At 34.0% G+C, this 12713-nt stretch overlaps 1 protein-coding gene across 3 annotated transcripts in view; it reads right to left on the bottom strand.

The window, feature by feature from the left end:
- Positions 1-12713, bottom strand: part of AP3S1 (adaptor related protein complex 3 subunit sigma 1) — a 68711-nt gene that overhangs the window by 22512 nt on the left and 33486 nt on the right. For all 3 annotated transcript variants that reach the window (XM_059916913.1, XM_059916912.1, XM_059916914.1), the window contains one exon: positions 2367-2438. In XM_059916913.1, coding sequence (XP_059772896.1) covers positions 2367-2438 — 72 coding nt within the window. The remainder of the gene's footprint in view (positions 1-2366; positions 2439-12713) is intronic.

Here is a 12713-nt window from a genome sequence, read left to right as displayed (position 1 = left end):
GAGGATTGTGTACAAAACTCTGTATTTGCCCCTAGGAAGAAATGAGTTGAGCTATTTAGGAGATCTCTGACTGTTGGAAGGTCCAGGGCTGCTTCAAAGTTGAAAACAAGCCTACTTTCATAGAAGGGCTGAAAACAAGACTAGTATTGTTTTAGACAGAGAGTACAGGGACAGGAAATGTCTATTTTACTGGTCTCTAACTCTTGTTATACTGAAGCTTTTTTCTCATTGCATTGAAAAAAAATTAAAACAAGAGCTTATTAGGCCAGCTAATTTTGGCAGGTTTCAAAACAGTGATACACTGTTGTGTGAAATGAACAGGCTATACAGACTACATATGTGATCCTATTTTTGATTTTTTTAAAGACATATTTGTTTCAGTACTCATTTGTACAAAAACGTCTAGAAATACACATACTCTAAAATGTTAACCCTAGTGTTAATTTAAAAAAGAGGCAATTAGACTGAGGCGGTTCTAATACATTAGCAGTCTACATAAGCAAAGCACAACCTCAGCCTAAAATGCCTCAAGGTTAAGAAATCAAAACCTAAGAACAACCAATCACAAACAGCCAACTTGGCTTTCCCAAATAATACAGGTGCTTAAGAAATAGCCAATCAGATAATTCCCTTGCTTTGCTTCTGCCTCTTCTCTATAAACGTCTTTCCCCTAGCTCCTGTAGGTGGAGTGTTCCTAACCACTTGCGGTTTGGTGCTGACCAATTTGAATCAATTTTTACTCAAATAAACTCTTAAAATTTTTAGTGTGCCTCAGTTTATCTTTTAATACTAGGCAATCTCTGAAATTGAGATAGCATCTATTTATTTTCCTCTTATTTATATTTTCTGATTTTTCTAAAATGAACATATATTAACGTAAAATAGAAGTTTTAAAAACACTGTGTATCATGTATGGAAGTTGTATATATATAGAGCTTAATTTTCCTATTAAGGAAAACTTTTATTCTCTGCTACAAATGTGACAACTTTACTCTTGCTACAATATTTTACAATAGAATCTTCAATTTTCTCAAAAATTTGCCAGATGCAACATATAAGCTAGTGATCTTTGAGCAGTCATTTTAAAAATAGAATTTTAAACATTTTAACCACGTACCAAAACTTACTTTAGAATATTGTGAACCTTAATGCCTAAAAATAACAGGAGTCTTTGTAAGTGCGAATAGCGTAAGACAGATAATAGAGAAAAGCAGTAGAAAACTAAAATAATTCTCTTAAAAATATCAAGTTTAAGTTCTATATCCAAAATGAGTCAATATATGAAATTAAATCATTTAGTAAATGAGAAATATGATCTAAAGGACCAGCTAATAGTAAATGTATTCTTTTGATGTTCACAAATAATATAATGCATTCCTTGTGCTGTATCTTGATTGTGGTAATGGTTACATAACTAAATGCACTTGCCAAAACTTAGTAAAATGTATGCTTAAAGCTGTTGAATTTTCATGTGTGTAAATTACACTTAAATAAAGCTGATTTTTAAAAATCACAATTTTTTGCTAAAATTTTCAGATTATTTCCAGACAATTTTATTCAATGGCTTAACCATTCAAAACAGTCTGTTACATTATATGAACTTACAGAGAAAAAAAAAAATCTATATATAGTAAAAGTGGAATCTCTTCCTCGTAAATTTCCTATCCCCAATACCCAGTAATACTGGCTAGAGAATTTCAGTCATTCTTCCTTTCTCTCACCTCCTTTCAATAGGCCATCAGGTCCTATCAATTATATACTTTCTTTCATCCCTACTCTACTGCCTTAGTTCATTTCTTTCTGGACTACTGCAATAGACTTCTAATTGATTTCCTTGACTTTATTCCCCCACCTACCAATCCAACATCCTTAACACAGAAAAAAATTATCTTGCCCCCCCCCCAAAAATGAACAAATAAAGCAACAATAATGTTAACAGAAACTTGTTTTAAAAAAGTAAATTGCTTCAGAATGAAGCCCAAAATCCATGTCACTAAAGGTACTTTAAGGCCTCATGATCAGTATCAAATCCTCCCCTCACAAAAAGCATGTATTTTATATCTCTGCCTGCAGAGTCATCCTCTCCTTTTCTGTCTGTGAAATATCTACTAATCCCTAAAAAAATCCAGTTTAAATATAATTTTCTCCGTTCCCATTGTCCTCCTCTAGATGTGAATTCCTCTAGGCAAGGGTCTGAACCTTCTTCACTAAGCACAGTGCCTGGCTCACAGTAAATATACTTATGAATTGAATAAAGGAATAAAAACAGTATTATTCACTAAATCTATTTTTACTTTGACAAATACAAATTAACATTTTTTTCTAAGATAAAAAGCTTAGAAAATTTGATAATGTAGAAACTGTACCTTGTCTACATGGAAAATTAAATCCAGTTCACAGACGTTTTCAAAACACTTGTCTAATGTTTCCACAAATACCTAAAGAAAAGAAAAAAGGTTAAAAGCTTTTGAGAACTCAATAAGTTCATTCAAATCTATTACCTATAAGGCAGACAATTCTTAATTGTGAATTAAAACTTCTAACTCTATTATCACATTTCTCTTTTTTAAATTAAAAACTGTATTAAGTGCAAAAGGAATAATTATAGCCTGTACATCTAAACTATTTTTCAATACATTAATAAACAAAATACAATAAACAAAATAAACTTCACTGAAAATTACTAAGACCTAAAAATTGTTAGCACCATTACTTACAAAAATACTGAAAAATACTCAAATCAGGCTCCCTATCTTCATATGAGGAAAAAAGAAAGCTTGTCATAAGTATCTATCAAGCTAGATGAGCACAGTCCAAATCTCAACCACATCTAATATAACCAATAATTTTTAATTAGCAAATCAGTATAAAAGATCACTAAAAATTAAACTTATGGAAAGAGCACAGACTTTGGAATCAGACTTACCTGGACTCAAACTCTGGCTCAAATACCTTGTGTGGGAAAGGGTTAACTCAGTAAGCCTGGGTTGTTCAACCCCTATACGTTCCCCAAAATGGTCTGTTTTCAGACTAGCCTTTGGCTAGTTCCTGGGAACTGAGCTCTGAACCCTTGGAAAGTTCTGTCTGATAAGAGTGTTTCTGCATGCTTGAGGCCCTGGGCCACACTGTACCAGTGTGAGCAGACAGTTTATGCTAACAGTGTGATTTACAATGAACATATTTTTTCTCTGAGGTTCTGGAGCTTATGTAACCAAGGTCAGTCATGGAGGTGTCACATGCCTATGTGACTGACCCCCAATAAAAATCCTGGAAACCCAGGTTAGGGTGAGTTGCCTAGTTTGGAACACTTTGCACATGTCATCACATATCACTTCTGGGGGAATTAAGCACATCTTGTGTGACTCCAGTAGAAAGGGACAACATCTGGAAGCTTGCACCTGGTTTCCTCCATAATTCCCTTCATGTGGCTTTGACGGTTTTACTCTGTATACTTTCACTGTAAAACCCTAACCATAAACATAGCAACTTCTGAGTCCTGTGATTCCTAGCAAATCACTGAGATAGTCTTGGGGACCTCTGATACAAACTTTCAAAAATTAATTTCTTAAATTCCACTTTGCATAGTTGTCACTATTCTATCACTATTTCTGTATCCACTACCCTTCTCAGTGGTAATTTAGATAGAATGACCATAAGTTTATCATCCGAACTGGAGGGTATTAAAAGTAAAAGAGAGCATCTATTAATTATTATATTATAATAACAGTATGCAATGTTATTGTACTATAATAATAACCTGGAACAACAGATGTAAACCAGGACTGTTCCAAGGAAACTGAAATGTACGGTCACTGTATTCATAGGTGATCCTACCGGACAGAGTAAAATCTAAACAACAGGCTTCTTGCTATAACTACTCCAATCTGAGGCCAATTTACACAGATCCACAATCCAAGGCTCCTTCCTGGCATCGATGTAGATGAATAAGACAGGTGAAACAATGTATTTAACTACATGACCATGATCAACATTGTCTTAGACCAAGCGTTGGCAAACTTTCTCTGCAAAGGGCTAGAGAGTAAAGACTTTAATTTTAGGCTTTGTGGGCCATACAGTATAGCACAAAAGCAGCCACAGACAATACATAAACAAATGAGCATGGCTCTATTCCAATAAAACTTTATTTACAAAAACAGGTAGCAGGCTGCATTTGACCTGCAGGATGTAATTTGTTGATCCTTGACTTAGATCAGGAGAAATAAAAGATCAGTAGTAACCAAGAATATACAGTTTTACAAATAGTTTCATTTATGAGAAGGCAAGTTATTAAGATGACCAAGTGTGGGGCATACAAAGGTCATCCTCAAGTGAGTGCCTAGTTTATTTCAATTGTGTGGTAAGTAGAGAATAAATATTGTTGAGTATCTATCCAAACTCCCAACTTCATCTATTTCTCCTCAAGGTCTTGGTGACATGGTCCGTGAAATGACTTTATTCATTCTATTTCTAATTCTGACTCACTTTTCTTCTTCTTACAACACATTCTTGTTATGAGGATAGAATGGGATAATGCTGCTTGAACAAAGAATAAGCATTTAACAAATACTGACTTCTTGAGGAGTCAAAAAGAGAAAATTTTCCCATTGAGAAAGATGAATTTATTTTTGAAACAGTATCTCTAACATGGAAGTGGTCTGAATACATTTATAAACTCATAGTTAAATAAGTTACAGGAAATAAAACCATTTAAGTTCTGTCCTTCAGTAAATTTTTACTGAAGTATAACATATGTACAGAAAAGTACACAACACTGTTCGTAGGAATGTAAATTGGCGCCGCCACTGTGTAAAACAGTATGGAGGTTCCTCAAAAAACTAAAAACAAAACTACCATATCATCCAGCAATTCCACTCCTGGGTATATAGCTGAAGAAAACAAAAACACTAACTTGAAAAGATGCATGTACCCCAATGTTCATAGCAGCATTATTTACAACTGCCAAGATATGGAAGCAACCTCAGTGTCCATCAACAGATGAATGGATAAAGGTGTGGTACACACACACACACACACACACACACACACACACACAGAGGAATACTACTCAACCATGAAAAAGAATGAAATTTTGCCAGTTCCAACAACATGGAGGGTATTATGCATAGAGAAATAAGTCAGAGAGAAAGACAAATACTGTCTGTTATCACCTTCATGTGGAATCTAAAAAATAAAACAAACAAATGAATATAACAAAACAGAAACAGACTCACAGATATAGATAACAAACTAGTGGTTACCAGTGGGAAGAGGGAAGGGGGAGGGGAAAGATAGGAGTAGGGGGTTAAGAGGTACAAACAACTATGTGTAAAATTAATAAGCTACAAGGATATATTATACAGCACAGGGAATATAGCCAATATTTTATAATAGCCAATATTTTATAATAACTTTAAATGGAGTATAGTCTATAAAAATTGTGAATCACTATGTTGTACACCTGAAACCAATGTAATATTGTAAGCCAACTATACCTCAATAATAAAAAAAAGTACACAAATCATAACAATGTACAACCTGATGAATTTTCACAAAGTAAGTATACCTGTATAACCAGCACTTAATATTCAGGTGTTAGACTATTACCAGCACTGTAAAAGCCCGCTCATACTCCATTAGGCAACTATCAACATCAAGGGTAAATACCCTGATTTCTAACATTAAAGATATATTTTGCCTATTTCTGAACTACTATTGACCCTTGAACAATCTGGGCTTGAGCTGTGTGGGTCCAATGCTGCACGCATGCTTAGAAACAAGTTTTTTTCAATAAATATAGTACTATACTACCCATAGTTGGCTGAATCCAGGGATGTGGAACCCACAGATACAGAAGGCCAACTGTAAGGGACTTGAGCATCCATGGATTCTGGTCATAGCAGGTCCTGTAACCAATCCCCAGCAGATACCAAGGGACAACTGTGTATTTAAATGGAATCATACAGTATGGAACCATATGAGTGGCTTCTTCTATTCATTGATTTGTTTGTGAGATTCATTTATTTTGTTACATAATATTAATATAACAGTTCATTCATTCTTGTTGTTATACAGTGTGCTACTGCAGAAATATACCACAATGTATTTATCTATTCCACGGTTGACAGAAATTCGGGTCCGGCATGGGGCCATTACAATTAGTACTGATACTAATTCTCATATAAGTCTTTTAGTGAACATACATACACATATCTACTGAATGTATACCTAGAGTAGAATCACTGGGCCATGGAGCAGATAGGTTTTCAAAGTGATTTTCAATAGATTTTCAAAGCAATTATAAAAATTTACAATCCAGGGACTTCTTGGCAGTCCAGTGGTTAAGACTCCACGCTTCCAATGCAGGGGGTGCAGGTTTGATTCCTCTCAGGGAACTAAGATCCCGCAAGCCGCGTGGTGCAGCCATTAAAAAAAAAAAAATTTACAATCCAAATCATAGTATATGGGAGTTCCCATAGTGCCACATCCTTGTCAGCCCTGTATGTTGTCAATCTTTTAATTTTAGTCATTCTTATGGGTGTGTGGTGGTCTGTCATTGTGATATTCATTTGTATTTCCCTGAAGCCTAAAGAGACTGACCACCATTTCAAATTTATCATTTTGATATCCTTTTTCATGATGTCTATTCAAGACTTCTGCTCATTTTTCTGTTCAAGACTTCTGCTCATTACCTGTCATTTTCTTATTGATGTATAGAAATTCTTTACATAGTCTAGATACAGTCCTGTCATACACACATATTACAGATATCTTTTCCTACTCTGACTTGCCTTTTCATTCTCCTAATAACGTTCTCGGAAGAACAGAAACTTTAAATTTCAATATAGTCCAACTTATCAGCTTTTTTCCTTTATGGTTAATCTTTTTTTTGGTGAAATTTAAGAAATTTTTGCCTACAGCAAGGTCAGGAAGATATTCTCCCAGAAGAAAACAAAAGCTTCATGGTTTTATTTTTCATGTTTGGACCAAATCTATCTGGAATTAATTTTCGTATGTGGTATGAGGTGGTTTTTCTTAATTTAAAATCATTATTAAACTTACTGTTCAGAATAGTTTCCAGTATGGCTTAATTTTTTTCATGTTTACTTTTTCCAGATCCACTGGTTTGATTACCCATATACTGTAGCCATTCTTTCTTAACCATCAGAAGATGACTATCTTGGTGAAAATGCTGTCTGAATAGTTTCCCTTCACTTATGTATTACTTATGAAGGATCAGTGGAACCCACTGAACGTAGACTATATTTGACAAAGAGAGAAAAAAATTTCTTGGTAGCATTGAATGTGCCACTGGTGAACTATAGTGTGCCAAAAATATGAGCTGTCTATAGAGGCAGTATAGCAAAGTAGCGAGGAAACCAGAAAGACCTGGCTTCAAATTCCTCCTTAACTACTACCTAGCTATGTGAGCCTAAGCGTCACTTAACTGCTCCAAATATCAGAACTATAAAATAGTTATACAACTATCTACCTTTCCGGATTATCTTAAAGATTTAGTTAAATAATTTAGATAAAGTGCTGAACACTGCCGAAAACACATCTACTAAACAAAAGCCAGTACTATTTATCTGGCTGTTCAAAACATATGATTACAAAATTAAAACAGAAAGAGAAAATTCTAATGCTGCTAATAAACACTGATATAAAAGCAAGGTAACTACATACTGTGGTTTCCAAGTTTTTGGGATTTGCTTACTAACTTAGAAAGAAAAAAGGTTGTCAATATTTAAAACAGAACAATACCAAGTATGAACAATGTAAATACTTTTTAAAAAAGTGCCCTGCAGCAAAATATCATTACAACTACATGTTCTTAACTTAGGGAAAGAATTCTTAAGATTTAAGGCATTCAAATGCTAAGTTTGGTTGAAAACTTAAAAACCCACTTCAAAAAACTCTCCATTAATTTTCTTTTGAGTTAGCAAGAATTATTTAACGTAATTAGAATCTAGAGCCCCAAGGTAGATATACACTGCTGATTCGTTACATGGACAAGGTCAATACAAAACTAATAATCTACAAACTGAAGTTAAGAAATTAAGAAAAACAAATTAATGGGCCTTGGGGGTTCTAGCCAGGACAACCAAAAAATAATAAAATTGCTGTTGCATTATATTTCACAAAGAGAAAGATAAAAAGACTAAAAAACTAGAAGTAACATGGTACATGGCACCCTCTTGTGTTTCATTTTTAAATGATAAAAGTTTAAAGTTAATTTCAATATAACTGTTATCTACTAAGTAGCTACTCATTAATCTCTGGCCTTGGGAATTCAAAGGCTGGTGGAAGAAAAATTACTTTTAATTTACTAAGAATAATATTTTAAGTTTTCCTTCATTTTAATAATTACATAGTTTTCCAAAAATAAATATAAAAGAGATATTCAGAAAAATGCCACATCCACATATAAACAGAGTCTCCCTTCCCTGTGCCCTTCTATCAACAAAACTTCCTTGTGTTTCCTTTATCTTTAATTACAAATCTATATGCCTGGATCACAAAGGGTAACAGGAATCTATTCCAAAGCAGCTTAGTACTTAAGAGTACTTAGTACTCTACTAAAATTCCAGCTTAGCCTCTGACTATGAAATCTAGGGCAAGTTATTTAATTCTAAGCCTCATTTGGGCATAATAATAGTGCCTATGCCACAGAGTTGTTTTACTGATTAAATAATAAATATAAATGGCTTAGAACAGTATCTCACCAAAAAAAGTACTCAATATATTTTAGCTAGTATTATAATACTATACACAGATGCAAAAATAAAAATGTGCACTAGATAAAATAAATGCCACAAAAATATCCTTAAGCAATATCACTTATTTGGCAGACTCTCCTTTAGAGTTTCTAGGTTAAAAAAAGAAATTTTTTTTCTGGGTTTGGGGAATTCTGTTAAATTTCAGGAGGAATTGCTCTTACTGTTTCTAATCTATAATATTAAATAAAATATGTAAATGTTAAACTGACATGTTATAAGACAGGAAAAGTCTTAAGCCCAAGAATAGAAGGCATAAATTTAAGAATATGCCAAGAGATCTAAAAAAATTTTTTTTCAGTCAGCAGCAAGATGTTCTAGAGAGATACTGGCTTAGCTCAAGTAAGGAATCAAAAAATACCACTAAAAATGTACCAAGAAAGCTAGGGAACACAGACTGAACTTAAAATCAGATTAATTAGCTTTGAAGAACAACTATGAATACAGCACTGTTGCATATAATATTCAGAATCTTTAATGTATGGTGTTTAAGGTGTGTAAGTAGCACTCGGGCTAGCCTATGACTGGATTCTGAACCGGATTTCCACTAAACCTGACCTAGACACTAATGTGCCAGTGATGACGGATATTTTTCTAACAGTAAAAATAGAGACATTTATTGTGCATTTACTATGTACCAGTTAATTTAGACATATTAAACTCTTGACTTCAATATGGAAAAATTAAGAGTTGATGAAAGGACTATCTGTCTTCTATATTGATGTCATAATGATTCTTTAAGAGTTCTTAAAGAACTCAATGATTCATATTGTGTGATTTATTTCTTTCTATTTTTTTAAATAAAAATTTTTTTAAAATTTAAAAGCTAACAATGATAACAGCACTTATTGAGTATATACTATTATGGCACTGCAATTGTTCCAAGTGCTTTCAGTAGATTATTTTATTTAATCCTTCACAGTAATCCCATAAGGCAGGTACTTTTTATCAACCATCTGCAGAAGAGTAATTTAAAGTACAAAGTTAACTAACTACTAGCAAAGTTAGGTAGGAGAGTCCTCACTAAAATCCAGAAAGTCTCATGGCAGAACCCACACTCTTATTCACTAGACATACTCTCTCCAACAACAACAAAAATCATCTTTTATTTTTAATGTAGTAAGAAGTGATTATTTAGAAAATTTAGAAAACACATAAAAGTGTAAAACAAAACTTTTAACTGTCCATACTTTTATCACCCAAATTAACAACAGTATTGTGCAAAGCAGACTTCTTGTACTATAGGAAATTTAATTACATTGTAGTCTCTCCATTAAAGTGACTTAATATGATTTGTATGTTGGATTTAGACACCTAAGGAAGAAGTAGGGTTTTGAATTTGTAAGGCTAACATATCAAATATTAATTTAGAATATGAAAGTAGCCTCTGAATTATTTCTTTTGGTGCACAGAAGCTACTCCAAGAACATTTAAAAAACTCATAGTGACATCAATTGTTAGAACTCCATTTAAACTTCCAAGCAAAAGTTGATTTTTTTAATGGTATTTGGCCTTGAAAGATATTCTCTTGTGTATAATTGAATATGGTACAATTGGTATCTTGAACAGACTTAAAACAAAATAAAATGAAAAAAAATCTTAGCTTTTCCTTACAGAATATCAACTAATAAGTATAGAAATCATGATGGAAAAATCACTATTTGGCAAACACCACAATAATTCTTTCAGGCAGGAATCATCAACAGATGCTAAAACTAATGACCAAATTATGATTAGAAAAAGGATATTTATATACTCAAAATTATTACCCATACGATACTTCTAAGCACAAAGGGAAAATGGAAGTTTAAGTAGGTAAACCTGGCAGGCACCTCATTAACCAAGGAATCAGAATAAATATCACAAGTAATGGGGCAAAATGACATCATGTATCTCCTGAATATGATGCACTGAGAAGGACATAACATCACTTGTGATATTTGAAAATACATAATCCGAATTTAATCATTAAGAAACATCAAATCCAAACTGAGGAATACTCTACAAAATAACTGGCTAGTACTCTTCAAAGGATCAAGGTAAGAAAGACATGAATGGAAGACAGATGAAGAACTATAACAGAGTAAAGGAGACAAGAAAACTAACACTATATGTAACCTGAATTGAACTCTAAACAAGAAAAATTACATTAATGGGACAACTGGCAAATTTTAAATAAGATCTGCAGATTAGATAATAGTATTCTATCAATGTAAATTTCCTGATTTTATTTCCCTACTTGAGGTTATGGAAGATGTTAAATTTGAGGAATCTGGATGAAGATACGGTATGCAAAAATTCTTTGCATTATATTTGCCACTTTTCTAAGTCTGAAATAATTTCAACATGAAAAGTTTTTTTTTAATTTTTAAAGAAAAAAATTTTTGAAAAACCAAGCTAAAAAGGAACTCTTCTCCTCTATATCCAATCCCTCCCTGAAACCTACTATTCTACACTGAGAAATAAGGAATTCACCATAAACCAAAGAAAAATACCAACATAACCTGAGTTTTTCACTCTCTCAAACCTACTTTGAAGGGGAAAAAAATAAATTTTAAGTTACTTCTAGCTCCAAAATTCTGACTTTAAGTACTTGAGTTCCAAAATACTTTCTTCACCACTATAAAGTAAGTAATAACAATGTGTCTACTATCTTCTAGGCCCTGTGCTGACTGCTTTATATACATTAGCTCCAATTCTTATAACAATGCTGGCAAGGTAGGTATGAATATCAACATTTACAGACAAGAAAATTGGGGATGAATAAGACTAAGTAATTTGCTCAAAGATATAGAATTGTTAGATGACACAGCCAATACTTAAACCCATACCATCTAACTCCAAACACAATAATGCCTCCCAAGAGGACTGCTGAGAGGTCAACAAAACATGTAAATTAGAATGGTAACTATCATCAAATTGTTACCTGGGTTTATCATTAAGAAGAAGCAATGTAAATAACTGAAAAGTGAATTATTACATTTCCAATTATTGTAAATCAGACTTTTCAACAATGAAAATAAGATAGGAAAAGGATTTTAAGAATGCTGAATCGGGCTTCCCTGGTGGCGCAGTGGTTAAGAATCCGCCTGCCAATGCAGGGGACATGGGTTCTAGCCCTGGTCTGGGAAGATCCCATATGCTGCGGAGCAACTAAGCCTGTGTGCCACAACTACTGAGCCCGTGTGCCACAACTACTGAAGCCTGCGTGCCTCCACAAGAGAAGCCACCGCAATGAGAAGCCCACGTACCGCAACGAAGAGTAGCCCCTGCTAGCCGCAACTAGAGAAAGCCCACACGCAGCAATGAAGACCCAATACAGTCAAAAATAAATAAATTAAATAAATAAATTTTAAAAAAAAAGAATGCTGAATCACTCTAACAGTGTCCAATTCAAATTGTTTATAGAACTATTTTTTGGTTTCCTACATATGTAAGAAACAAATCTTATTAAAAACAGAAGTTTTTAATACTCTGGTAACACAGTATGGTGTAGTAAACACCATAGAATTTTCCTAAAATGATCCTGGGCATTCACTCTGGATTGCCTGGAAAATAAACAAATTGGGCCAGGGCTCTCTCTTTCTCCAGCAGGAGGAACTGCACCAGAACTCATCTCTCCATGGGACCAGGGGTTTATCCCACTCAGTCCTCCAATAGGTGAGCTGCAACTTCCCACAGTCCTCAAGAGCTGGTCAGCGAGTTTTCCCAGGCAACTCTTAAAGACACGTGGCACCTAAACGTGTGTAGCTCAAAGCTTAAGTAATGTATATGCCACCCCACTGACAAGGATGCTTTCAATGAGCCTACCCTTGTAATAAAAGAGAACAATGGGGCTTCCCTGGTGGCGCAGTGGTTGAGAATCTGCCTGCCAATGCAGGGGACACGGGTTCGAGCCCTGGTCTGGGAAGATCCCACATGCCGCGGAGCAATTAAGCC

This window comes from Balaenoptera ricei, chromosome 3 (assembly GCF_028023285.1).
Source record: "Balaenoptera ricei isolate mBalRic1 chromosome 3, mBalRic1.hap2, whole genome shotgun sequence".
Classification (NCBI taxonomy): domain Eukaryota; kingdom Metazoa; phylum Chordata; class Mammalia; order Artiodactyla; family Balaenopteridae; genus Balaenoptera; species Balaenoptera ricei.
The sequence above is the reverse complement of the archived record's forward strand: the minus strand, read 5'-3'. Positions and strand labels throughout refer to the sequence as shown.